This window comes from Rhinolophus sinicus, chromosome 2, assembly GCF_057876585.1.
Source record: "Rhinolophus sinicus isolate RSI-liver-muscle chromosome 2, RSI-T2T, whole genome shotgun sequence".
In the NCBI taxonomy this organism is placed as follows: Eukaryota; Metazoa; Chordata; class Mammalia; order Chiroptera; family Rhinolophidae; genus Rhinolophus; species Rhinolophus sinicus.
Window position 1 is genome coordinate 92,666,386 of NC_142502.1, and position 27,251 is coordinate 92,693,636.

At 39.6% G+C, this 27,251-nt stretch overlaps 1 protein-coding gene across 4 annotated transcripts in view; it reads left to right on the plus strand.

Moving 5' to 3' along the window:
* The window catches only part of CYP39A1 (cytochrome P450 family 39 subfamily A member 1), a 74,078-nt gene extending 57,405 nt beyond the window's left edge, over window positions 1-16,673 (plus strand). For 2 of the 4 annotated variants that reach the window (XM_019734713.3, XM_019734714.3), the window contains 2 exons: window positions 12,888-12,975; window positions 16,023-16,673. In XM_019734713.3, the coding sequence (XP_019590272.3) occupies window positions 12,888-12,975; window positions 16,023-16,094 (160 nt within the window). In that variant the 3' untranslated portion in view covers window positions 16,095-16,673. Of the gene's footprint in view, window positions 1-5,922; window positions 5,942-12,887; window positions 12,976-15,210; window positions 15,363-16,022 lie in introns of those variants that run through there. The other 2 variants (XM_088795674.1, XM_074333033.2) reach the window with 2 other exon arrangements.
* Window positions 16,674-27,251: the final 10,578 nt, after the last annotated feature.

Genomic DNA, 27,251 nt, shown 5'->3' on the forward strand with positions numbered 1-27,251 from the left:
TTAAATTCCAGTGTTGAACAATTACCTGGATTATTGGTGAGATTAGCCCACTTACAAAGGCATGCTTGGGTAAGAAGAGGGTATATAAAAGTAAGGCTGAAGTACTGGAGATGGAAATGAAGCATGGCTTCCTCGGGAACAGAAACTGGAATTTCTACCTTTGTGTGTGTGTCTGAGTCCCACATGTATCCTAGAGCAGTACTAGGCCACGAAGTCACGGATTTGTCTTAAATTACTAATGAAAATCACACAGCTATTGAAAAAAGAATTCCAACATAGGTCCAGCTAATAGTAGATCAGCAGTAGTACGATTCAACCTAACGAATACTTCTTGAGCATCCAGCATTAATGTAATTATTATTTCATTCAATAAATATTTATTGAAGGTATGCTATATGTTAGGGTAGGGCTCTCAGAGTTACCGTGCAAAACAAAATAAGGAATGAATGTCCCTTCCCTCAATGAGCTTATAGCCTAACTCAAGTCACTTTATTGAATACCAGGGAATTCAAAGACTATAACATTCCTGAATTGCTTATAATATAGTTGGGGAGATGAGACATAGCAACGTGAAAAACAAGCCCCACTTAACAGCATTAGAGAGTGCGTGAGAACTGCCAGATGGGTCATGTGCATTATAATTGCAATAGGAGTTCAGAGGAAAGGGCATTAGAACGGGCTTTATGGCCTAGATGGGAATAATCAATAAACAGCATAGCAGAAAGCACATCTTCCCAAATGGGCAGTGCTCTCAAATTTTGAGGGAAGACAAAAAATGAAGTACTCATAGGAATGTAATGGACCTGTATATTAATGGTGGCAAGGCAACTATATATTGGGGTTGGTGAGGCTCTGAGCACAGGCTCTGAGGCTCTGTTTATTTTAAAGAGAACGTAATTCTAATAATTGCGTCTTATGCAATAAACTATCTTTGCACAGTCTTGCCTTTGAGAAGCACTGTCAGCAGCTCTTCTCCCTGTTGTCCTTAGAAATCGCTGACCACTTTTGAGGAGTGAGCCACCTCAGGTCCCTGTGGGTTTCGTGAGAACTTGCACATTCAGTTTATTCTGAGAAACTTGTTACATAAACAAATGTGACCCCTCCACTCCGGTTGGTGAATAGAATTGCACAAACTGTATTTGCTGATACAATTGTCTGCTAGTGTTTTCACCACAGTGTGCACATGGCCTGGAGGCTTTATAACAGGGTGAGGATGAGGGTGGGAACTGTGCATGTGGTTCATTCTAAGACTCGGGGCCAGTTTTCAGCCATGCCTCTCTCTTCTTTCTGCTTTCCTGAGGAGCAGTGACTCATGCAAAGCAGCACAGAAACTGTCAAAATTGCCGTCATTACTTTCTCAGCCGTCTCATTCTGCCAGTTCATTATGAGGCTAAGATTTAAGTCTGTCAAGAATAGAAGAAGCAATTCAAGAGTGATTTTTAGTACTTTGATCGGCCAAAGTGCTTCTAAAATAAGCATGTTCGTTTCTGAGCCAAATTCCAGAAAGGACCCCTTTCTCCTTTTTTTTTTTTTTACAAAATAAATGTCCAACCCGTCTATTGTGCACACAATTTCTGAGCATGATTTCTCTATGGAGAGAAAGAAAGGAGACTTTGGACTGGGTAGCTCCTCCTCACCCCTGCGCTTTATATGATGGGCCTCTTCTCCCCTCATCAAACTCAGTGACTGCTCTTAAATAAGTTAAGTGTCTGCTGTTGAGAAAGAGGGTTTAGTTCCTGGGTAAAGAGGAATGGAATTAAAATGGTACCATATCACAATATGGCCCATAGCTGCTGACTCCACTCCAGCTCTGTAGCAGCGGAGCCCTGTCCCCTACGCCAATCCTCACATCCCATCCCTGTCGCCCTCGTCTCTTTCTATAGCGACAGGTTTAGGTGTTGGCATATGTTTGAAGCAGTAGAATTCACTGCCCAAGTTTCTGTTGAGACTTTTGGGTCAAAAATAACCATCCCTGCAGGATGTGAATAGGATCTGGTCCTAGAAACGGTTGGCAGCTATGTTAAGACTACAAAAGCAGACATGCTGTTTTGTATGTTAGGATGAAGCTGGTACCACAGAGCAGAGCTGAAGAGGCAGACTGGCTTCCTGGTAACAGCACTGAACTGCTGGAGTGGTCTCTGCCTGGGACCAGCACCAGTTCTAGGTTTTTCTGACACATAAACAATGCATTCCCTTCAGTGTAGCCACCTGTCTGATGTGAGTTCTCTCTCACTTGCAACCAAAAGCATCCTATGTAATATAATTTTCTTTCAAGCAAAAGTTTTCTCTCAAGATTTATTGGACCTCCATGAAATACTGTATTAACATATACTGACCACATGATTTAATAGCTTTCTAATACCTTGTGCTTTGTAAAGGGGCTGAGTTTCATTTACTTCGGGTATATCACAAAACAAAACAAAAACAAATGTCACTTGTTAATTTTTTCCTGGAAGGTCTGGAATTTAAAATATACCAGGAGATCATTTCTCTCTGGTGAGTACCTGATCGTAAGTCAATACTATTCCTTTGCCCTTTTCTTGAATAAGAAGGTTTAAAAAGAAGTGTCCACACTTCAACTCGCAGCTCTTACATGGGAGCTTCACTTCTAGGAGTAGCTGTAGCATCACCGTGGGAACAATCTTGGCTGCAACTCTGAAAAAGTGACCCGAGAGAGTCGGTTCTAATCTTCCCAATGAAACAATATCTTAGATCAAGAAGGGCTAAGGTTCTCCAGTCCTCTCCTGTTGCTTTCTCATCTAAGTATTTCCTTTCCCTCTTCTAAATATTCCCCTCTCTTCTCTTCTATCCTCTCCTCTCCTTACTGAATCCAAAACTTTGGCAGTAGGGCCCAGCGATCTGTGTTTTAACAGGTCCTCCATGGGATTCTGATGTATGATAAAATTTGAGAATCATTGGTCTAGATTATGTTTCCTCCAAGTCACAAAATTGATTATATTTTCCTGAAAGATTTCTTAAGGGGGTGACGTTGTGGGCAAAGCGATTCCCCTTTAACTTGAATAGCCATGCTTCAATGAAGCATGCCTATGAAAGTATGTCTGTATACTGCCTTCTCTGCATTCCAGGGCGAGATCATTCTATTTTCATAAGCTGCAGCTGGTAGCAAGTAGGAATATACTTCAGAGCCCCTGTTCCTGGCAACAGTGGCAGTTTTCCAGCCCTTGTTGGCACCGCCCTCAATGACTTCAAGAGAGGAATTCAGTCTCAAAATCAAGACATCGAAAACCAAAATCATTGTTGGCCCCGAATCCTGTCATTCGTTTAGTACTCTCTGTTTCCTTTCAATACGTCACTGTTTTCCTATACACCTGGCCTTTTAGAGTCACCCTTTACTCCTCCCGCCTTTTGGCTTTCCATGTCCATTCTTACCTCCTAAACCAGGTCTTTTTGCCTGAGCATCAGGTGATGGCACAGTTTCCCAGCCCTTCTCCCTGGCTCTATTATATTCTCTTTTTTCAATCCAGCTTACTCATTACATACAGATTACTTTTCCTTAAATAATCATCTCCGAGTGTCATTCTCTTGCTCAGACTCTGGCACCACTGCCTGCAGGACAAACTCATTAGCGCCGCACTCCAGGCTCCCCAAAATCGGACGCCACTTGTACTTTTCCAAACCTCTGGGAATGCCCTCTGAGTAGACAGAGGGTCTGCTCTCTGTCTCCTGACTACAGGGTCCGTTCCTCCCCTGGCTCATGCTATCTGCTGAGTCAGGAGTAGCTTCACTCAACACGGCTGCTTATTTAAAGCCTGTCCATCCATCAAGGTCTAGCTCAAGTTTCATCTCCACACAAAGTCAATATTGATTATTTCAGGTCGGAATGCCCTTTCCAGACTCCAAATTTCCATAGCCCTTTTGTTTTCACCTTTATCGTACATTCTTATCTTTTCCATCTCTCCGCATGCTTTACTAGCAGTGTGAGGCTAGTCTGTGTTTTGTCAGACTTGTGTTCTCAGGGCCTGGGTATGTTCCTTACACATGTATTTACAAATGAGGAAAATACGCAAGTACTAAGTATTTAAGGAACTTTCAACATGTTTGTATGTTAATGAGCTTTATTTGTGGATGTGTAATGTTGTTCTTGTAAGTGTAAAAAAATAAATCTGTTCTAAATAATAAGCCTCATTATTTTCACTGTTTTGACATTAGAAGTAGTATTAAGGATACATTCCTAACATGAACATAGCTCAGCTTGCTTCTGGAGAGCTTCTGTAAAAATACAAATTTACGAAACCCATTTTCTTTGGCACAAAAAACTTTTAATGTCACTTTTAATGAGAGACCATTAGTCTCTCATATTGTAGATATTGAGCAAAATTCAATAACATGGTAACTGCTTGAAAACACAATTAGTTTTTTGCCATTGCAAAACAGTTAACTTTATTCAGTAGATAATTGGGGTAATTTTCTGCTAGAATATCCAAATATTTGGATTGGGAGAAAATAATATTTTTAGCACATATTATTTTATTATCCATTTATTAATTCATCTTACTTTTCCTTTAACTAGGATATCAAAATATTTAGAATGTGATATGAATATTTAATACTATTTTAATAGCTAGTACTAGTTTAATAACTAACTTAACACTAAAAAATAAAAGAAAAACATTAAAGCCTCACTAATGCACAATATAAATTTGTCAAAAGCCTGAATTATAGTTTTACCTCAAGGGGAATGCAGTTTTATGATTTTTAAGAATATCACAGGACCTGAAGTTAGTTAAGGAAGTGCTTTCTTAGAGAGTCTAGTGGAAAATTCTTCTAATGAGTTGATAAACCTCATTTCCAATCAAAATATGCATAGTATTTCTAAAATGTTTACACATATACTGGTAAATACAAGGTCTGACAATTAAGTTCATGAACTTGCCACCGTGCACTTACATAGGCAGCGCTGTAACAGCTCGGTAAGGTTTCTTAACCTTGGTATATCAGTGTCTCACAGCTGTGTTCGTGTCGACGTGTGGCAGTGTTTTGCTGAGTGGCATTCATTGTTTTTGTTGTGTCTTTTTGTGTGCCATCACGAGAATGTCTGAGCTTGAATTAGAGCAATGAACAAACATTAAATTTCTTGTTAAACTTGGCAAGAGTAAGAGTGGAAGTGAAATCAGGGACAGGTTAGTCCAAGTTTATGGGGATAATGCCATGAAGCAAACGGTAGTGTAAAAAGGGATTAAATGTTTTTCTGAGAGGGGAGAATGCATTACTGATGTAGAGAGGTCAGGGTGGCTAGTAACGAGTGGAACTGATGAAAATATTGCAAAAATTTGTCGAATTGTGTGTCAAAATCGTTGGCTGACTGAGAAGCATAGCAGACCAAGTAAACATCAATAGAGAAACAGTTAGGAAAATCTTAACTGAAAATCTTGGCATGACAAAAGTGTGTGCAAAAATGGTCCTGAAGGAGCCATCAATGAACAAAAGCAAAGGAGAATCAAAGACCTTTTGGAGAGGCAAGATGATGTTTTGGGCCATGTTATCACTGGTGATGAAACATGGGTGTACCAATACGACCCTGAAACAAAGTGTCAAAGTGCACAATGGAAGTCAGCCAATTCTCCATGACCAAAAACATTTCGTCAGTCCAAATCAAGAGTCAAAACAATGTTGCTAACCTTTTTTGATATCAGAGAAATGATTCATTATGAATTTATACCAACTGGACAAACAGTTAACCAAGTATACTATTTGGAAGTGCTGAAAAGGCTGCATGAAAAAGTTAGACAAAAACGACCTGTACTTTTCACCAACAATTCATGGCTCTTGCATCACAACAATGCACCAGCTCACACAGCACTGTCTTTGAGGGAGTTTTTAGCCAGTGAACAAATAACTATATTGGAACGCCCTCCCTACTCACCTGATCTGGCCCCCAGTGACTTCTTTCTTTACCCGAAGATAAAGGAAATATTGAAAGGAAGACATTTTGATGACATTCAAGACATCAAGGGTAATATGACGACAGCTCTGATGGCCATTCCAGAAAAAGAGTTCCAAAATTGCTGTGAAGGGTGGACTAGGCACTGGCATCGGTGCATAGCTTCCCAAGGGGAGTCCTTCGAAGGTGACCATAGTGATATTCAGCAACGAGGTATGTAGCACTTTTTCTAGGTTGAGATCGCGAATCTAATTGTCAGCTCTTGTAGCTAGTGAATGTTGGTCTTGTTTGCATTACTCATTTGTGTGATACAATACTTATTAGAGGGTCTCCTATGTGTAATAATGCTTAAAGAAACTTTGTTTTCACACATCGGTATAATTTTTCAATACGTACAGTTTATTCATTAGGTCTGTAAGCACTTTCAGGATCAAAGCCCCAACACTGTCCCATGACACATTCAGACCCTCCATGGACCAGCTCCTCTTGCTCTCTCTAGCTCCGTCTTTCATCACCTCACCTTCTGCAGGGAGTACACAGCTAGCAGGCCCGCAGGGCCCCTTGTAAGTCTGTGCCTTAGAACAGGTTATCCCTCTGCCCAGGTGCCTTCTTCACTGGAACAGCCCCCATCCTGCCCCACCAGACTGCTCATTGCCTTTACTCTCTGTGCACGGCCTCTCCTCTAGGGACTTGAGAAGAGGCCAAGGGGCCTTGAGTGCAGGGGCTGAGCTCAGTGGAATGCCTGCTCCATAGCAAGCTAATGTTACAGAAAGGCTAAAAACAGAGTAATAAGAAAAGAGCCTTTGTTTGAATAAAGTGGAACCTATAAAACGTTTGTAATTCACAAATGCAAATGTAGCCAGCATTTTCTTAGTGCTGCCAGGTACATATTGAATATTGGGGAGTCACTGCATATTCTGCTGAACACAGAATGTCAGCTTAATTATCTGAATGAGTGATCTCATCTGATTTTTTTCTAGGAAGGGAGCTAAGCACTGACAATTGGTCAGTTAATGTAAGTGGGAACTTTAATGTCTACTCTCACACGTTGGTCCTCCTGGCCCTTTCATTTAATAGGGGTCTCATGCCCTCCATCAAACACTTTTCACAGAGCCTTGGAGATACCACTTTGTGTTTGTTATTCTATCCCTCTGGCTGTTTCTGCTCAGTCTCCTTCGCTCATCTTCCTGACCTCCAAATTCAGGAATATCCCAGAGCCCTCTCCCCAGAGTTCTTATGTTTTCTATTCAAATCACTTCCTACGTCATATCATCCTGTCCCAGGGCTTTAAATAGTTTTCTGAAAAATGATGACTGTATTTGTAGCTCTTCTATCTCCAGCCCTGACTGAATCCCTCCTGAACACCAGGCTCATTGACCCATTCCACTCAACATCTGCGCTGGATGTCTCCAAGGCACTGATCTTTATAGCAAGCTATCCTTAACAGGCCCAAAACAGTTTCACATGACAGCTCCTCAACCTGCTTTTCCTTCAGTCTTCCCCATTGCTGAGGTAAATGGCAGCTGTATCCTTGCGTTTCCTCGGGTCAAAAACTTGGAGTCATCCTTGACTCTCTGTCTTTCACATCTAGAATGTAAACCATCAGCACATTCTAAGGAGCGTATCCAGACTCTGACCATGGCTCACAACTATTTCTACCATCCTGGTCCAAGTCACCACTTTCTCTGGAAATCGTGATGGCTTTCTCATAAGTCCTCTAGCTTCCATCCACATCATCTTATATTTTATTGTCAGTGTAGCAGCCAGAATGCTCCTTTTAAAACATTAAGTCAAATTTGCTCACAACTGTCCAATGGCTTCTCATCTCACAGAGTAAAATGAAATCGTTAACATGTCCCATGAGGCTCTCTGCGTGCCTGGGATGTTTCTCTGACAGTCCCCCATGCTTGCTCGTCACTAACAGCCTTAGCCGCCTCCTTGTTCCTCATTCTCCTTCTGTGGGATTTTTGCTCCTTATAATTCCTCTGCATAGAATACTGTACCCAGATATTCATATGGCGCCCTCTCTCTCTTTATTCCAGTGTCTGCTAAACTGTTCCCTTATCAGAGAGACCTTCCTTATCGAAAATATTTTAGCCCACACCTCCATCCCTCCCTGTCCCTTGTGTTGTCTTATTTATATTATTTTAGTACTTATTTTCTTTCTTGATATATGTGTTAACTTGTTTACTGCCTGCTTACTATTACTCTACTAGAATTGAAGCTTCTTGAGAGCATGAATGTTGTTTCCATTTACTGCTCTAACTTCAGCACTTGGAAGAGTATACAGTACATGAAGACACTCAATAAATATTGAATGAATAAGTGAATGGAGATCTAATTTTATTATGTTTACTCAGTATTGAATGAATGAATGAATATTGTATTATCTTAGTATGTAACCTAAGTGTCAGTTCCTGTTCCCATAAATGTCACTCTCTTTCGGGGAGAGTAGAGAGGAAAGGTGGGTGTCTTACATCCACAGTCTAGTTGTCCATTCAGAATTTCACCCTTGCTGTTCTACAGTCTTTGCTACACTCCTCTCTCCTTGCTGAAGATGAGATGCTGTTTCTTTCACACTCTCCCTAACAGAGGGGTGAAAATGAGGCTCACCACACTTCCTGTCCTTTTGTCATCTCTTTAGTATTTACTGAATTATCACACAAAACAGTATAAGTGCATAAGATTTGACTAAAATCTTAAGGTAACAGAAATTACAGTGTGGCAGGAAATTATTAAAATTTTACATAAAATATTTCTTTGCCCATAGTCTAGGAGAAAAGTATTGAAGTTGAGAACTGCACGGAAAATCCCCTATTCCTAAACGTTTACTCCTATATATATATGGGGATGTGCTTTTCTTTTTTGCAAAATAACCCCAGAGCAGACACCCTCATTTTAGCCTTACACCTTCCCTGAGGAGTTAATTTCCCTCCAGGATCCATCTCCGTTCCTCCATTAGTACATTTCTCAAAGTCTGAGTATATTGAATAACACTGGGGACTTGCAGCAATATTGTCCGTGGCTGTTCTTGGAACTTGGGGTTTTCAAAACAGTCCACGATGCCACGCCATGTCCAGTTCCCTTAAGATATGCCCAAATGTTTATTCTTCATATCGTCTACTGATTGGTCGACTCTCATTTCAATATCTTTCCCTCTTTCTCTCTTTCACATTATTTCCGCCCAACAATTATGCTTTTGAGATCGTATCTAAATCCATAAAAAGGAAATTAAATATTTACCCCCAAATTTTCCAGACTAGTGCCTCTCATAGTAGTTAGTACATTATTATAAAAGACAATATTAGTACTTTTTCTTCATACTTTGACAGTTTATTATATTTTCTCTCAATACTTTAAAGATGTTGGTCTATTGTCTTCCGGCCCTAGTGGTTTCTGATGAGAAGTCTATGATCATTTTTAATTTTGTTTTACTTTATTTATTGTGTTTTTTTCTCTGGCTGCTTTTAAGATTTTTTCTGTCTCACTTTTTTTTGTTGTTGTTAGCAGTTTGATTGTGATTTGCCTTGGCATGATTTTCTTTATGTTTATTCTGCTTGGGATTCATGGAGCATCTTGGATCTGTAAATTATAGTTTTCACAAATTTGAACTGTCTCAGCTATTATTTCTTCAGATATTTTTTTCTGCCCACCTATCAGCATATCCAAATTACATGTATATTAGACTGCTTGCTATTATTTTATAAGTCACTGATACTCTGTTATTTCTTTTTTCAGTCTTTTTAATTTATGTACTTCATTTTGGATATTTTCCATTGCTAAGTTCCATTGTCTTTTCTTTTGCAGTATCTTATCTTCTGCTAATCCCATCCAGTATCTTTTTCATTGACGATACTGTATTTTTCATTGCTAGAAGTTTGATCTGGATATTTCTTCCATCTTGCATTTCTCTCTTCATCATGCTTCTACCCTTTTGAACATGTGGAGTGTATTTAATTGGTGTTTCCAACATCTGTCATTTCTGGGTCAATTTCTTTTGAATGAATTTTCCTTGCTTGTGTCTCGTATTTTCCTGTTTCTCCTAGACCTGGTAATTTTGAATAGATGCAAGACATCAAGTGTCATGGATACTAGATTTTATTGTATTCCTTTAGTTTGTGGCTTTATTGTTCCTAGTCTTTGTTTAGGTAAATCCAGGTTGGTATTTAATTTAAGGTGATATAATTCCACTACTAAGGCAATGCCTTTTTAAGGACTCTACCCAATGGTCCATGTGATGCAAGATTTTTCCACTCTAGCTTGTGGGAACGCAGACTTCCATGTCTTACTTGACCTGTGGGCGTTATCCAGCAGCTTCCTGCTCTTTAGCTTTTGCATCTTTCTTCTCCATCCTCAGTAGTTTCTTCTCACACATGCAGAGATCAGTACTCAGCCAAATACTCAAGGAGTGCCCTGTGTAGCTCTTTGGAGCACTTTTGCTCCCTGTGAAACTCCCTTCTCTCATATTCATTCCTGAAAATTCTAGTCTCTTTAACTTGCCTGAACTTTGATCTCTGTATACTTCATTTAATGAGACTGCCAGGTCTGTGTGGGCTCTCTCCCCCTTGCGCTGTTGCCTGGAAACTGCCATTGGCAATAAGCTGGGCAGCCACAGAGCTCACCTTATTTCTTTCTTTGGTTTTAGGGATTTTTCACCCCGCACTATGAATCTTGCTTGGTTTTTGAGTTGTTGAAGGCAAGAGGATAATATTGACTTTCGTTACTCCATCATGGCTAGACATAGAAGCTCTAATTTGTAAAAAGTTTGACAAAAATTTAGTGGTGAGAAATTCTGAACCTGTACACAAGCTAGCAAAATTGCTCTCTTCTTAGAATTGCTGCTTAATTTGATCTGAAGCAGGAAGAATTGGGTGTGTTCTATTTCACAGACATTGATACTCTGTTGGAATAAATTATCTTTAGCATTTACAAGTAAATAGGGTTGAATTTGCATCATGAATATTCATGAAGAATTGACGTGATATCCTAGTGGGTTGTAACAACACCCTGAGTGCTCCAGATTTCATTTGAAATAAAATAAAGCCAAGGTGCTTCAAGAATGCCCGTGGGAAACAAATCTAATTATGTGATGTGAATATCAGATCATTCATATTCAGTCACTCAATCAACAAACATTGAGGAGTCAAAGATAAATAAGACATAATTCCTGCTTTTCGTGAAGATTGTAGTCTATAAGGGGCGGTCGACAATGCAAACAATTAACTAGTATAGTAGGATACAGACTAGGATTATAGGACAAGGACGTTAGTTGAGGGATGTGTAAAGTGCCACAGAAACACAGAGAAGATTGGAAAGTGCAGGCAATTGAATCTGCTTTATAAAAGGCATCACCTTCCATATCTATTCATTCAGTTAACGTTATTAGGCACCGGTAGTGTACTGTGCACTGTGCTAAGACCCAATGATACAATTCTTCCTCTAGGAGAGAAATAGCTAATAAGCAATTGTACTTCAGTGTAATAGATGCTATGGCTGAGATACACACAGGAGCCACGGAGGTGGAGAGGAAGGGCACCTCAGCCCAGAAGCAAGTGATGAGGGTGCCTCCAGAGAAGACTGAGCCTCTGGGAAAGGGCTTGCAATAGAGAGCATCTCCATTCACGGCGTATCGGGGATACAGTGCGGCAAGAGCATGAGTTTCAAAGAGGAGCTATTGAGGAAATAGCTAGAGAGTGGATCTTCAAGGGTTGGCTGTGTACTCCTATGGCATTTGGAGGAAATGGGAAGCACTGACTGTGTGAGAGAGAGAGAGAAGAGGAGACAGTGATAGATTCATGTTTTAGGAAGTTCACTCCAGTGTTAGAGTGAAGAAGAATAGAGTAGGGAGAAATGAAACTGGAAGCAGAGAGATCAATCTGGAGGCTAAAGTGATTCAATAAACCAGAAACAAATGACGAAGTAGTGGGAGGACTGGAGATAAAGGAAAAAGGAGAGGGATTGGGGAAGTATTTAGAAGATACAACAAAAGGTCTCAGTGCCTGATTGGATATGGAGGTGATGGAGAGGATTGAGTCCATGGTGATTTCCAGGCTTCTGAGCTGTGGGGCTAATTGTATTCATTAAGCGCTGTGACCTCTAAAAGGGTTTGCATGCCCTGAGGAGAGCTCAAAACATAAAAGAAAAAATAGCAGAATTCTATTTACCTTTTCCTCAGTTTTTTAGTTTCTATTCGTGTCTTACAAAGTAGATAGTAAACTAATACAGTAGCAAGTGTACGTAATTTATGGGGAATTTGAGGGGCCTATCGAACATTTAGGCAGTAATTTCCAGTGGGCAGTAAGGGTCTCTATCAGACAAGACTGTCCAAAAGAATTTTCTGTGAGCGCGGAAATGTTCTAAATATGTACTGTTCAATACGGTATCCAGTAGCCACATATGGCTACTGAGCACTTGCAATATGGTTGATGCAACTGAGGAACTGAAATTTTTCATTTTGTTGAATTTTTATTGATTTAAATTTAAATAACCACATGTAGCTCATGGTTACCATATTGGAAAGCACAGATCTGAACTTAAGAGAAAGACCTGGGCTTTCCTTTATTAAGTGCTTGTCCTGGCTAAGCAAGTTAAATACACATTTCAGCTAGTCAATCATTCCGACTACACTATCGAATAGGCAGGTTTTTCCAAGCGTACCTTAGAGATATTGCAAGTTCGTTTCCAGACCACTGCAGTAAAGTGAGTCATCATCCTTATGGTGGTGGAGCGTCTCGCTTTTAATTTGTAAAAAAAAAAAAAAAAAAAAAAAAATGCCACATCTGTGAAGCACAGTAAAGTGCAGTAAAATAAGGTGTGCCTGTGAGAGAAAAAAGTAAGTTCTTCATTACTCTATCCTTTCAATAGTAAAAGTTTATACTGCCAAGAAGAGTATATTTGCTCTGAAACATGAGTACTTTCTAGATATTTTGTACTGGTAGATATTTATCTTTCACAACCAAGTAACAAATTTATATTTTTCTTTCAGGTGGCTTGCTCTGTTAGAGATTGAGCTATGTATCATTTTATTCTTTTATTATTATGACTGTAGTCTTCTAGACCCATTGCCAAAACAGGTAAGTGGTTTCAAAATTTCGAATAGCATGACTTTCAAAGTTGATATAAACTCTGACTTTTTAATTATTACTAGGGATGAGCTTCTGATTTCCTCGCTTAGGCCTGACCTTAACAGATGCCTTACGTTGAACCAGACTGAGAAGTTATTCCCTTATTTCTGGCTCTAATCTGTGTGTCCCTTTATCACAGACCAGAACCTAACAGCAGTGTTTCCACCACTTAGTGTGAGGAACTCTTCAATTGATTCACCAATTTTAACCCTTTTTTCCTGGGTTAAGTAAACACAGCTTTGATTTTGGGCTTGTTTTCCTGGAAAGGTATGTCTGTGGGTCCAAAAATGAACTATCAGTTTTGGAGGCCACCCATAGCTCTTAGTCCATGTGGAAAGAAATAGCATGGAAGAAAACAAACCCAACAGTAAGAACAGTGAACAAAAATGAAAAGGCCATGAACTTTGTTGCTCTCTGACCATTGAATATTCCAGTCATTTAGCTTTTCTGTATTTCTGTAGCTTTGTTCTCATAGACCAAAAGGGGAAACCTATGGATTCCTCTTCGAGAAAAATACACACCTTTTTGTACATGCCAAATTGTGGCTGGAATTTCAAGGAGTCCATGGAAACCCTGCACTCATTCCATCAGCTCCTCTATGGAGTTGAGACCAACGGTTCTCAAACTATGCGAGCATTAGAATCCCTGTGGATTTTGTCAGACCACAAAATACTGGGCCCGACCCCTAGGTTTCCTGATCCAGTAGGTCTGGGTAGAGGCTCAAGAATGCGCATTTCTAACCGGTTCTGGTGCCGCTTGCTGATGCAGCTGGTTACCACACTTTGAGGACCACTGTCCTAGGAAGTAAGGGGAAGTTCAGTTTAATTCCAAATGTTTGGAAGTCAGTTTGAAAACTCTGGATAAAAGGTGCGATTTAAACTGAGAGTGAAGCTCAGAATTAAGCATTGCAATCTCAGGGCTATTCACATAGAATTTTGTGCTTTGATTTATGCTTGATATAATTAAGGCTAATGTGTGGAGGGATAAACAAAACTCTTGGGTGATATTTCAATGGAAATTATGTAAGCGCTTAAGTGACATAGACAGTATTATATGACTCACAAATATGCACATTGCAGCACTTTCCCTTGATTTCTTTTGCACTTCTATTTTCAGTGTAAGTAACTACCAATCATAAAGAGCTCTCAAAATCCTACAATGAAAGGGAAATCAAAACACCCTTCCAAAGGTTCTCAGCCAAGTACAGTGTTGTTGGCAAAATGATTAGCTTAAGGCTTTGCAGACACCAAATACTAGTTCTTGGTGCCTCGAGTGAGATGTCACAATTTTCTGCAGGACTGACTCAGCATTCAACTATTTTCCCACCAGTAAGAGGATGCAGAAATGCCTTTTCAGATCAGAAGGATGACATTTGTCAAAACCACATGACACCTAACCCTGGAGATCAGTAATTTTGACCAGATCCTTAGGCAGGATTTTTCCCAGTACTTTCTTCCTAGCTAAGAATTCTATTAGTTGTATTTATTATACAGTTTTACACACATCCTATTTCTGTTTTGATACTACTAAGAACATTTTTTTTAAAGAAATGCTATTTCAGTTTATCAAAACTACAGGTCTAAGTAAATTCTCATGATCTCAAAGGGCATTTTATTTCATAATTCTTGTTCTAGAAAGAGAAAGATCAATTAAAATTATTATTGGACTTGTTTTACTAAGTTGTAAAATGAAGTTATCAAAAACTGCAGAAAATGTCCTTCAAACTACCAAGCTCTTGAAAGATATGGAAGGGGATGGGTTGCCAGGACATGCTCTGGACATTGAACTTGGAAATGAGCTCCCCAAAAGGAGTATATTGTCATTGTAGCAAAAACCAAATGCTAGAATCCCTCATTTAATTATGCAACAGCCCAGTGTTTTATTTTACATCAGAGGATAGTAAGAAATTAATTGAATTTCAGTTCTTCCCATTATGAACCACAAGGAAACGCTACAAAGCTATCCAGGATCCATGACTGGGCAGCAGAGTCCAGAGGTTGCCAAAGAGAGTTATTTTATTTTGAGTGTTCATGAGAAGACCAACTTCAATTCTCTTGTAAAAGCAAGCACATTTTTGAGAACACAGTGGGGTTTTGCTTGGTTGGTTGGTTTTATTCTGTTTTACTTTGGGGGGCACTATGGATCTTTATAAAATGTCACAAAACCTATGGATTCCCCTTCTAGAAAAATACACACCTTTTTGTACATGCAAAATTGTGGCTGCAATTTCAAGGAGTCCATGGAAACCCTGAACCCGTTCCATCAGCTCCCCTAAGACTCTCCTTGCTAAGGAGCCCATTTTGTGCCCTGTTACATTTAAACTTGACAGGAGACTGGTGACCTAAATTGAATCGACCTTCTTCCTCGCTTCCCATTTTCCTCTCCACTCTCAAGCTTGACATAACAGGTTGCTTTTTTTTTTTTTTCCCAAGCTCCTAAGCCTCAACGATCGCTTTGTGTTATTTGCAATGAACTGACCTCCCCTCACTCCCACACACATTCATTCCTTGTCTGTAGCTAGGGAGACAGAACACTTGGAACCCACAAACTATCCTTTTGTAAATTATGATCTTTGTACACTGAAATACCACCACCATCATGGTGCTTTTAAACATCTATGAGACGTTGGTGTAGAGGTCTCACCCAGAAATGATAAACAACTGTGTCACAGTGTGGGGACAGAAATGTCGAAAGAGCCTTATTTGTGGTATCCTCTTTAGCCAAAGTGAAGGTTAGCTGGCAGGCCCATAACCTTGGGGCGTGTGAAACTGTGAAGGGATTGCTATCAGAGTAAGGGATTGCCTTCTTTTCTGTTCCTTGAATGGAAGGCTCAATTTGATGCTTGCCATTATGAAACTCATCAAAGAAACACTTTCAATATTCCAAATACAAACTCTGTGCCTTTTAGGGATGATTGTAACGGAATAAACCTTGGGTCTAAAACTGTTGGCTTTTACCTATTCATTTCCATATTTCTCCTGCATTTCTGCTTTTAGAGTTCTCTCCATTTGCTGGGTGTCCAGCAGCCAGAAGGGCAATGCCAAATTGAATATAAACGAAGAAAATGACATCTTCCGGGGCTAAGGAGGGCGGGCCTTCTGAAGGATGAACTGCCCCTCATCCACTGGCCCAGCAGTACCCAGACCTGAGCTCAACAAAAACATGCTGCTGTCCCTTGTTTTAGTATTTAGTTCAAGAAAGTGTCCAAATGGCCCCTGTGTCTGAGATCGCAAGACTAGCCCGAGAAACTGACATCTCTCTCACTGATGCAGAGACCTGAATACATGGTTTATAGAAAATGTTTAAATGATCCAGAAGAAGAGGCATTTCTAAAGAAGTTGGAATTTTGTTCATGCAAAACTGTATTAAAACTGTAAATAGAAATCATGTCATTTGAATGAAAATGTTAGTACATTAATTTGGTGTGAAGGCAACATACTTAACTTTCTGTTTTGAAAAAGGCTAGACTGAAAAAAAATCTTAAATAATGATTTCTGGAAAGTCTATTTTTCTTAATATTTACTAACAATTGGAACTCTATTAATATAGTTCTTTACTGTAAACAACTCCATTAATATAATTCTTTACTGTAAACATGTCTAATGCTAAAAGTATGAATAAAATATGATCTTTCTAAGACCTATGAAGACAGAGATTGTGTCTGACTCTCATTTCGGCACCCAGCCACATCTGGGACAGCACCTTCTCTGTAAAGCATAGTCAATAAACGTATGTTGATTCATGTATTGATTTGTATTTTCATTAAGGTGAAAGCACTCAAGGTGTTTGTAACTATAGTTTAAGAGATAATATTTTTGCTAATGTATGGAAACACAAATATAATGATGTGTCAAGGCAAATAATTTTGATTCTATTAAAACTTATGCCTGAAATATTTACTATGAACTCCAGAAAAGAAATTCTATCATGTTTAGGGGAAATATATGACAGTAGTAAGAGAGTGATCAGTGATGTCATGATGTGTCCTCTAATATTCAATAAAATGCTGCTTGCCTCATTTATTTCACAATAAGTAAGCTCCATAGTGCATGTTTTCCTCTGGATTATTTGCTCCCCTGTGCTAAAATTATCTCGTGGGGTTGATAATGATTGCTTAGTCATCTATTTCCTATCAATGAGCAGATGACTCCCTAGGAGAAAATTAACTACTTTGGAGTGCATTAACTCTTCCAGACTAATGCAGTGATTTTTTTTTTTCCCCAAAGAGCTATGTTTTTTTAAAGAATGCATTGACAATATAGTTACAATACAATATTAGATTAGTTTCAGGTATACGTAATAGTTATTCAGCACTTATGGACTAAAGAAGTGATCACCATGATAAGTCCAGCAACCGTCTGACACCATATTATTCTTTCACAATATTATTGACTATATTCCCTGTGCTGTACATTACGTCCACATGACTTATTTATTTTATACCTGGAAATTTGGACCTCTTATTGCCCTTCACCTTTTCCCCCCTTTTTAATTTTTCAATTACAGTTGACATTCAATGTTATTTTATATTACTTTTAGGTGTACAGCATACGGTTAGATATTTATATAATTTAAGAAGTGATCTCCCTGACTAATCTAGTACCCAACTGGCACTATACATAGTTATTATTGATTGTAATCCTTATGCTCTACCCTACATCTCCACGACTACTTTGTAACAACCAATTTGTATTAATCCCTTTCCCTTTTTCACTCACCACACCAACCCACCTCCCATCTGGCAACCATCAAAATGTTCTCTGTATCTATGAGTCTGTTTCTGTTTCACTTGTTTATTTTGTTCTTTAGATTCCACACATAATTGAAATCACATTGCATCTCTCTTTCACTGTCTGACATCCATTTATCACAATACGCTTCAGGTCCAACCAGGCTGCAGCAGATGGCAAGAACCCATTCCCTTTCATTGTACTGGGAGTGCCAAAAAAATGTATATAAGTGGACACTTTGGTCAGTGTTGCTCAAGCAGTAGTTCGCTGTAATCAGTGGGAGATGAGGGTAAGGGGGATCAAATATATGGTGATGGAAGGAGAACTGACTCTGGGTGGTGAACACACAATGGGATTTATATATGATGTGATACAGAATTGTACACCTGAAATCTATGTAATTTTACTAACAATTGTCACCCCAATAAATTAAAAAAAAAAAAAAAGAAGTGTCTGGACGCTGATGGTAACCACTTTGAGCACCTCTTGTAATCGCAGAAGCCAAACATGACTTGTATTCATCTTTTGTTTTTGGTATATATCAAGTATTACAATTTTAGTAGTTTTTTCCTTTTTTAAAAAAGTGTATACATTCTTTTGGCACCCTCTATATATGGACCACCTCCTCTTTATCCATTCTTCTATGGACAAAGACCCAGGCTGCCTCCACATCTTGGCCATTGTAAACAATGCTGCAATGAACATATAGCTACACATGTCCCCTTGAGGTAGCAATTTTGTTTTTGTTTTGTTTTTTTTGCATAAATATCCCGAAGAGGGATTACTGGGTCCTTCTTTGTCTCTTGTCATAGCCTTTGTTTTAAAGTCTATTTTGCCTGGTGTAAGTATTGCTACCCCAGCTTTGTCTGTTTGTTTGTGTGTTTGTTTTTCATTTCCATGAAATAACTTTTTCCATCCTTTACTTTCTGTCTGTGTGTGTCTTTCAATCTGAAGTGAGTCTCTTAGAGTAGGCAGCATATATGTTTTGTTTTTTTAATCCATTCAGCCCTCCTATGTCTTTTGATTGGAATATTTAATCCATTTACACTGAAAGTAATTGTTGATAGATATGTAGTCATTGCCATTTTATTAGTCATAATTTTGACTTTTTTTTTTCCATCTTAAGTCCCTCTACAGTGAACTCCTTTAGCTTTTTCTTTCTGGGAAGCTCTTTATCTCTCCTTTGACTATAAATGATAGCATTGCTGGGTAAAGTAATCTTGGTTGTAGATCCTTGCTTTTCATCACATTGAATATTTTGTGCCAATCCCTTCTGGCCTGCAAAGTTTCTGTTGAGAAATCAGCTGACGGTCTTATGGGAGCTCCCTTATAAGTTACTAGTTGCCTTTCTCTTGCTGTTTTTAGGTTTACCTCTTTGTCTTTAACCTTTGCCATTCTAATTATAACGTGTCTTGGTGTGGGCCTGTTTGGGTTCATTGGGGGGGGGGGATTCAGTTCTTCCTGGGTTTCTATGTTTAATTCCTTCACCAGGTTAGGAAAGTTTTCAGTCATTATTTCTTCAAATAGATTCTTCTGGTACCCCTACGATGAGTGTGTTGTTGTCTTGGAACAAGGAAAAGGAGGGCCGATTTTTGTTATCACAGGTGCTTCCACATGGACGTTCTGCATATAGGTGATCTCGCATTTGTATTAAAATATGATCCAAACTACATTCACAATTCTATGCTCTTTACCTAATCAGCACTTTGTGATCCCCTCCTGTGGCCACACTTGAACATTGTCACTTTACCCTTACTCTCACGCTGAAATTTTAAATCAAGCAGTCAAGCCTCTGGCTGCAGCCTTCTACCCTCCCAGGCCTCTCACTCATGTATTCCCACTACACTTGATGTTGTCCCAGAGCTCTCTTAAACTATCCTAATTTTTTTAATTCTTTTTTTTTTTTTCTTTCTGCTGTTCTGATTGGATATTTTCTGCTACTTTGTCTTTCAAATCGCTGATTCATTCCTCTGCTTCAGCTGGTCTGCTAGTGATTTCTTCTAGTGCATTCTTCATTTCAATTCTTCATTTCTGACTGGTTCTTTTTTATGGTTTCTATGTCCATTTTTATGCTTGCTGTCTCTCTGTTGGAATTCTCAACAAGTTCCTCAAGCATCCTTATAACCATTGTTTTGAACTCGAGTAGGTTGCTTGTCTCCATTGTGTTTAAAACTCCAGAAAACGTGGTTTTCTCCTGTTCTGTCATTTGGGATGTATTTCTTTGTTTCCTCATTTTGGCTGCCTCTCTGTGTTGTTTCTATGTATCAGGTAGGGCTGCTATGTCTCCCAATCTTTCCGGGTGGCCTTACGTAGTAGGTGCCGAGTGGGGCCCTGGCAGAGTATCCCTGCTCACCTGCTCTGGGTGCTCCAGGAGTGTCCCTTGTGTGAGTTGTGTGTGCCTTCCCATTATAGTTGAGCCTTGATTGCTGTTGGCATGTCAGTGCAGTATTGACCCTCAGGCTGACGATCTGTGGGGTAGCCCACAGCTTATGGGCTACTGTGCAGGGAAGGTTACCCCTCAGAGTGGGATTTGCCCCAGTGGGCTCTGGTGCCTATTGAGACTGCCCTTTGTGTGTGCCACTTGTGGAGCTAATTGGGTAGTGCTCTGATGTAACCTGAAGCCATCCCCAAGTATGTTGGTTCCCGGGCCTTTTGGGAAGGGCTCTGGTGCAGGCCCAGGTCATCCACTGCCTTTGACCAGCCAGGGAGTACCTGGTAGGAGCTACAAAGTTATCCACAGTTGGTTGCTGCCTTTGTTTTACCTGGCGGCACGTGGGGAGGCCACGCTGCAGACTGAGGATATCTGCCATCAGTACGGATCTGGGGTAGCTCCATAAAAAGCCAGGACACTCCGAAGCCTGCTGCCACCTGCTGGTTTCCATAGGTTTAGCGGGTGATAAAGCCTTCTGTGTTATGCAAGTTGGGTGAGGCAGTGTCTCAATGAGTCAGCAGGTTTGAGCAGCAGAGCTCACCAGGCCAATCAAATTCAGATTTGGCCTGTGGGGGTGGGCTCAACACAGGAAAGATGGCACCTACCTGCCGGCTGCCTAGGAGAAGGGCCCCACACAGGGAAAATGGGGACTGTCCCTCCAGTTCTTGCCCCAAAGGTACATAACTCAGTCTCTCACCGTATGTCTCAGATGTCTCCACAACCATCATCCCTCCACTGGAGCCCAGGGTGAGTGCCTGCGCGGACTCCCTAAGAGGATGTCTGGGTTTCCCACAGCCTTCCATACCACCTGAATGGTCAGCATCCCCAGTTTTTCACAGCCAGAAATTGTGTGTGGGGGGGTCCTCTTCCCAGCATCAGCACTTGGGCTGGGGAGCCTCATGTGAGGGGCTGGGGTGCCTCACTCCTTTGTAGGTAATCTCTGTAGCTGAGATATCTCTCCGGATTTTCAACTGCCACAGGTGGGTGTGGGATGAGCCCCTTTCGCATGTCCTCCTCTCCTACCAGTCTGGACGCAGTTTCTTCTTTATATCTTCAAACTTCTGTTCAGCTAGACTTCAGATAGTTCTCTAGGTTGATTGTTCTATAATTTAGTTGTAGTTTTGTAATTTTGCTGTGTTCACAGGATGAGGCAAGCATAGTGTTTATCTACTCTGCTATCTTGGATCTCCTAATACAGTGATTTTGAATCTTAGCTAGCAGGTTGTTGCTTAGCTTAAAGGTCTGGAGACTGAAGGGGCTGACACAAGTGTAGCAGTCCACAGCAGATCAGAGAGTTGCATGGTGTAATCTGGCAGGTTTTGCTAACTATGGCAGATGTGTTCTCAGGGAAGTATTCTCCCAAGTAGGTGAGGCCTACAATGAAACACTGTATTTGCATATTATATACACTTCAGCTGAATTACAGCCACTCAGGGCTAGTGTTTACCTCCTTGTTACTGCTTGGTAAGGACGGATGTCAGCTGACAAGTTTATGCACTTTAAAAAAAGAGTGCACCACCATTGAGTTCTGCAGTTCTGTCCATAAATACAGGAACTCTTCTGTTCCAGGCTATCAAATAAAATGAAGTTATAATCTGTGCCCATGTCTTGGAACAAGGAAAAGGAGGGCTGATTTTTTTTTATCATGTGTGCCAAAATAGGTATGTCCACAAGGACGTTGTGCATATTGGTGATCTCACATTGGTACTAAAATACGATCCAAACAACATTCACAATTCTATTCCCTTTACCTAACCAGCACTTTGCAATCCCTCCTATGTCAACACTTGAACACTGTCACTCTACACTTAGCTGCTTGACCTCTGAAATTTTAAATCAAGAGAGTGCATCCTCTGGCCACAGCCTTCCACCCTCCCAGTTCTCTCACTCATTTATTCCCACTACACTTGTTTTTGAGTTCACAGGAAGCCTAATGTCCCAACTGACTATTTCTTCTTATCAGCCTTCTGCCTCCACTTCCCTCTGTCTCCACCTGGTACTCCTTAGGTTACCCCCACCCTCATGACCTAATTATCTCCCAAAGGCCCCACCTCCTAATACCATCAACTTTAGGGGTTAAGATTTCAACATATGTATGAATTTGGGGTGTGTGGGGGGCAGTGGGGAATGAAAACAGTCAGACCATAGCAGGAAGTAATCCCCCACAGTTGTTTAACTTTCTAAATGGAGTTCTGGCTATGATTTTTCTCCACTGGAGGACCCTGCACAGCCCTCACAAATGAGGTGCAGGTGAGCCCTTGGCTCAGAGGCCCCACGCTTCTTGGAGAAGCAGCCCAGGAGTCTGCAGAGGGGAGTGGAACGGGACACCTGGTTTTTCTTAGCACAGCGTCTTTTGTTTTAAAAATGTTTTTAGAATAAATGTCTCCATCTTTCTCCATTAATATTGGGCTTGGATAATTAAAATGAAAACGTATTAGAGTTTTGTTGGTAGTTTTAAAATCTTATGTCTTGGTATTTTAATAACTGGCTATAGTTGTATAGCCACAAGAGTGTAAGTTGTATAAACTTTGTTTTCTTGACCAAATGCCTACTTTCTAGAAACCAACAATATGACCCTGTATCACTTGAGCAATTACTGTGTGCCCGGAACTTTGCTAATCCCATTTCATCCATCTATTTATTTTATTCTCACAATAATCCAATGCATTAGGTTTGTTTCTATTAGTATCCCCACTTTACACATGAGAGAAGTGGAGCTTGGAGATAGAGTGGATCACACAGCTAGTAAGTGGCAGAAACAGAGTTTGAACTCAGGGAGTCTGCCTCCAGAACATGTCCTCCTAACACTGAACAGCACTGCATCCTTCCTAAAAAGAAAATGTTAACCCCAAGACACAGCACCTTTGACCTTGTTGTCATTATAATCCACACTCTTGGTTCTCTCTTAACGCTTTAAAACAAAGTGGCTAATTTGTTGTAGAGCCTACATTACAAATGGAAGAGGCAAAGGACTCCTGATGGGTACCACAGTTTCCTTTCTTCTCAGCTTCCTTCTCCAGAAGCCCCCAACCCTCCCCCTTGTGAGAACTATGCAACAGAACGGTCTAGAATTAAACCTAGCAGATGTGGAAGGGCACCATTCACTGTTTCAAGAAAAACATCTGATAAAAATGCATCTTTTTAGTAAGGGCATATAAAGGTGATGTTGAACAAATATTATCAGTTCTAATGATATGCTATGGCGTGCGTTATCTATAATAGAAATTGGCTCTTTTTGGAGCAGTGTTCTACCTTGTTTCTTCACGAAAAATAGCCCTGATCATTAGAGACCCAATGGGCCATAGGGTAAGGAAGATGTGTGGATTTTCTCTTCTGGCAGAGACAAGAACTAGCTAAATAGCTTTGTCTTCAAGGGCTTGGGAAGAATTGTGAAAAAGGGACCTAAAGAAAGGGATGCAGTGTTTGCTTCACAATGCATGCAAGCTCTCCTTTGATTTTTATTGTTGTTTGTTGTTGCTGAAGATATGTATGTTTAGGATCATAATCCATAATCCATAAGTAGAGATATCAGCCTAACATCTTGACATTACTGCTTAAGAAGATGGAGAAATGTCATGTTATGTGCCCTTGTAGGATGGTCAGTGGCTAGTGAAGACAACCCTCTGGGTCAGATAGTTTAAGTGAGTGATTCTTGAATACAAAAAAAAAAAAAAAAAAAAAAAAAGGAATAAATGAGTAAATTTCCAATTTCTTTTAGTAGCAAAACTTTTCTTTCCCCAATACATTAATTTATGGATCTCCCAATAAGAAAAGCAGATACAACATGATAAATGCAACTCAACATTTAGTTAACTACACTTCATTGTTTGCAGAACTCATTACACACCTCTGAGAGCCCAGGGGTCAAAGAGGCACATTTTGAAAAGCACGAGACTAGATAAGCTCTGTATGGCAGAGACATTTACGCCTCTGAATGTTAGGTGCTTCCGCAAATTTCCCAGGGCCTTGACTCATGTGACCAATTAGAAGTCATGTAACTTCAAATGACTGGTTATGAAGGCTCATGTGACCAATTTGGGCCAATGGGCTGTAAGTAGAAACAATGAGTGTCAATTCCAAGCTGAAACATAGACATAGGAATATATATTGTCTTTATTTCCCTCTTCTGGTATCATGATGAGGAAGCTATGCAGCAACAAGAAGGCAGACCCTCCATCACCCTGGGTCCCTGAGTGTCAGAGCGAAGGGTCCTTGCCTGCAGTCCACTATTCCTCGTTTGAGCAAGAGACACAGATGTTTGCTACTTCAGCAGAAACTAGCTGCACAACCTCAGAAATGAAATTCTCTGGTTCCTATTCTTTTTTATGTCTTTAGTCCTCTTTTCTCTGATCTGATTTTATTTTATTCTGATCTTATTTATGCATAGTTCCAGCATGCTGCCCACCAACTCAAGAGTTGCAATGGATTCCATTAAAATAACTTTATGGATATGCTGTGCAATAACCTTTTTTAAGTCATAATACTGCAGTCAAAATTATATTTTAGCTGTTGTGTTTATTTTCACTTTATTAAATAAGAAAGGATTGCCACACAAAATAATTTCTAGCTGAGTCACATAGGTTATCCCCTTATAAAAGAGGCATTAAACAACAAATTATTTATTGAACACCTACTGTGTACTAGGCACGTGCTTGTAATTATGTAGGGACTAGAGCACAGAGGTTCAGAATATGAAATTTGGTATCTAATAACTTGCATTCAAAACCCAACTCTGCCACTTTATGACTGTGTGAACTTTTGCAAGTTACTCCTCTCCCGAAGCCTTGGGACTGCAATGAAACTGATAAAACAAACTCTCAGGGTTCCTGTGACTTGAATGAGTACTTTAACACAAAGCATAGCCATAGTAAGAGAAAAACACATATAAATAATATTGTTGATTGGGTGACTTTAACCAACTCTATTATTAATATTGAAATTTTCCTTCTGCTTTATCAAAAAAGTCTTGTTAGTATTATACCACTAATTCATTTCTTATGCAAAAGTATAAGAACAGGGACAATGTTTAACTCTATCAGAATATGTTGCATGATTGAAGACATTTTCATACGTGACAATCGGGAATATTATTTTAAATTGCTCCCTCTCTTTAATCACCTCAATGTGAAATAAGTTGATCCAAAAGCAACCAGAAGTGACTCATTCTTTCCCTCTCAACCTGTTAACTGGCCAGTATGTATTTTATTAATTTGATTCACGGATTATAGAAAATATTTTCTGTTATGTCTAAATTATATTTATCTGTTATTAACATATGAGACTAACCATGACAGAACTAGTTTAACAGAGATTAATACCTTCTACTTTTTAAAAGTAAATAAAATACCAATTTAAAATAGTGAAAAAAATTCCAGTTGATATCCAAGGTTCTCTGAGATCAGAAAGACGAGATAAAGAGACTACTCTTGTATAACAAAAAGAATATTAGTTGTATTGTGGAAGACACAAGTTCAAATTCTACCTCTTTAATTTCGTATAATAGTGAAGAAATCATTTCAGTCCTCTGAGCCTCAGTTTCTTCACATGTTAAATGGGCATAATATAATCTTAATTCAAAAGACTATGTATGGGATAGCAGGATATCCACATGCAACAGAATAAAATAAGATTCCTACTTCACACTACACACAAAGATAAACTCAAAAGGGATCAAAGGCCTATATATGACCTAAAACTATAATATTCTTAGAAGAAAATATAGCTGCAAATATTTATTACCTTGGCTTAGATTGCTTAGGTATGACACCAAAATCACAAACAACAAAATGGATAAACTGGACATCATCAAAATTAAAAACTTTTGTGCTTCCAAAGACACCATCAGGGAAGTGAAAAGAGGGGGTGGCGGTTAGTTCAGTTGGTTAGAGCATGGTGCTGGTAGCACCAAGGTTGCCGGTTGGATCCCCACATGGGCCACTATGAGCTGCGCCCTCCTTAAAAAAACAAGCAAGCAAGCAAACAAACAAACAAAACACTAAATGGTGCATTGCCATGTAAAAATAAAAGGATAAAATAAGACTTTATACACAGCATAAAAACAGTTTTAAAAAAAAGGAAAAAAAGTGAAAAGACAGCACACAACATGTGCTATATGGTCTGAATGTGCGTGTCCCCTTCAAATTCACATGTTGAAAGCCTAACACTCAAGGTAATGGTATTAGGAGGTCGAGCCTTTGAGAGCTGATTGGGGCCCTTTGAGGGCTCTGCCATGGGATTAGTGCCCTTATAAAAAGAGACTCAAGAGACGTGTTGGGCCCCTTTTCCATCACGAGAGAACAGAGTGAGAAGTCAGCAGTCTACAATTTGGAAGAGGGCCTTCTCAAGAACCCAACCATGGAGGACTTCCAGCCTCCAGAACTGTGAGAAATAAATTCTATTGCTTATAAGCCACCCAACTTATGTCATTTTATTATAGCAGCCTGAATGGTCTAAGACAGCATGGGAAGAATTTTCTGCAAATCATATATCTGAGTAGAGACTTATACCTAGAATATATAAAGAATTACTCCATCTCAATAACAAAAAAGGACAAATAACCCAATCAAAAAATGGGCAAAGGATCAGAATTGACAGTCTCCAAAGAAGATATACACATAGCCAATAGCACATGAAAAGATGACCTTGATGGCCACAAAACCCACCACCGAGCGAAGTTTTAAGGATAGAAATGACTTAAAATTTTTCTAGGAGGTGATGAGAAATAGTTACATTCCATTCTTCTAGTGCAGAAGGAAAGAACAAATAGAATAAATTGCAATATTAGTGCATCCTGATTGAAAGGTAATAATGATAAAAAATTAATGCTGTAATAGTAATTATAAATATTGATTGATTTTTGAATGTGGTGTTGTGTAAGCACTTTCTTCTTCCAAGAAGAACAAATAAGAACAACACTCAGTATGGAAATATTGATTTTGGTCCTCAGTTCCAAGAAATGTGACAAACTGATTGATAAAATAAGCATCCTGAAGTTGTTTCCCATACTTTATTGAGAACGTTAGGTATGAAATCAGGGGTCCTTGCTCTATAGTTTCCTGCACTGA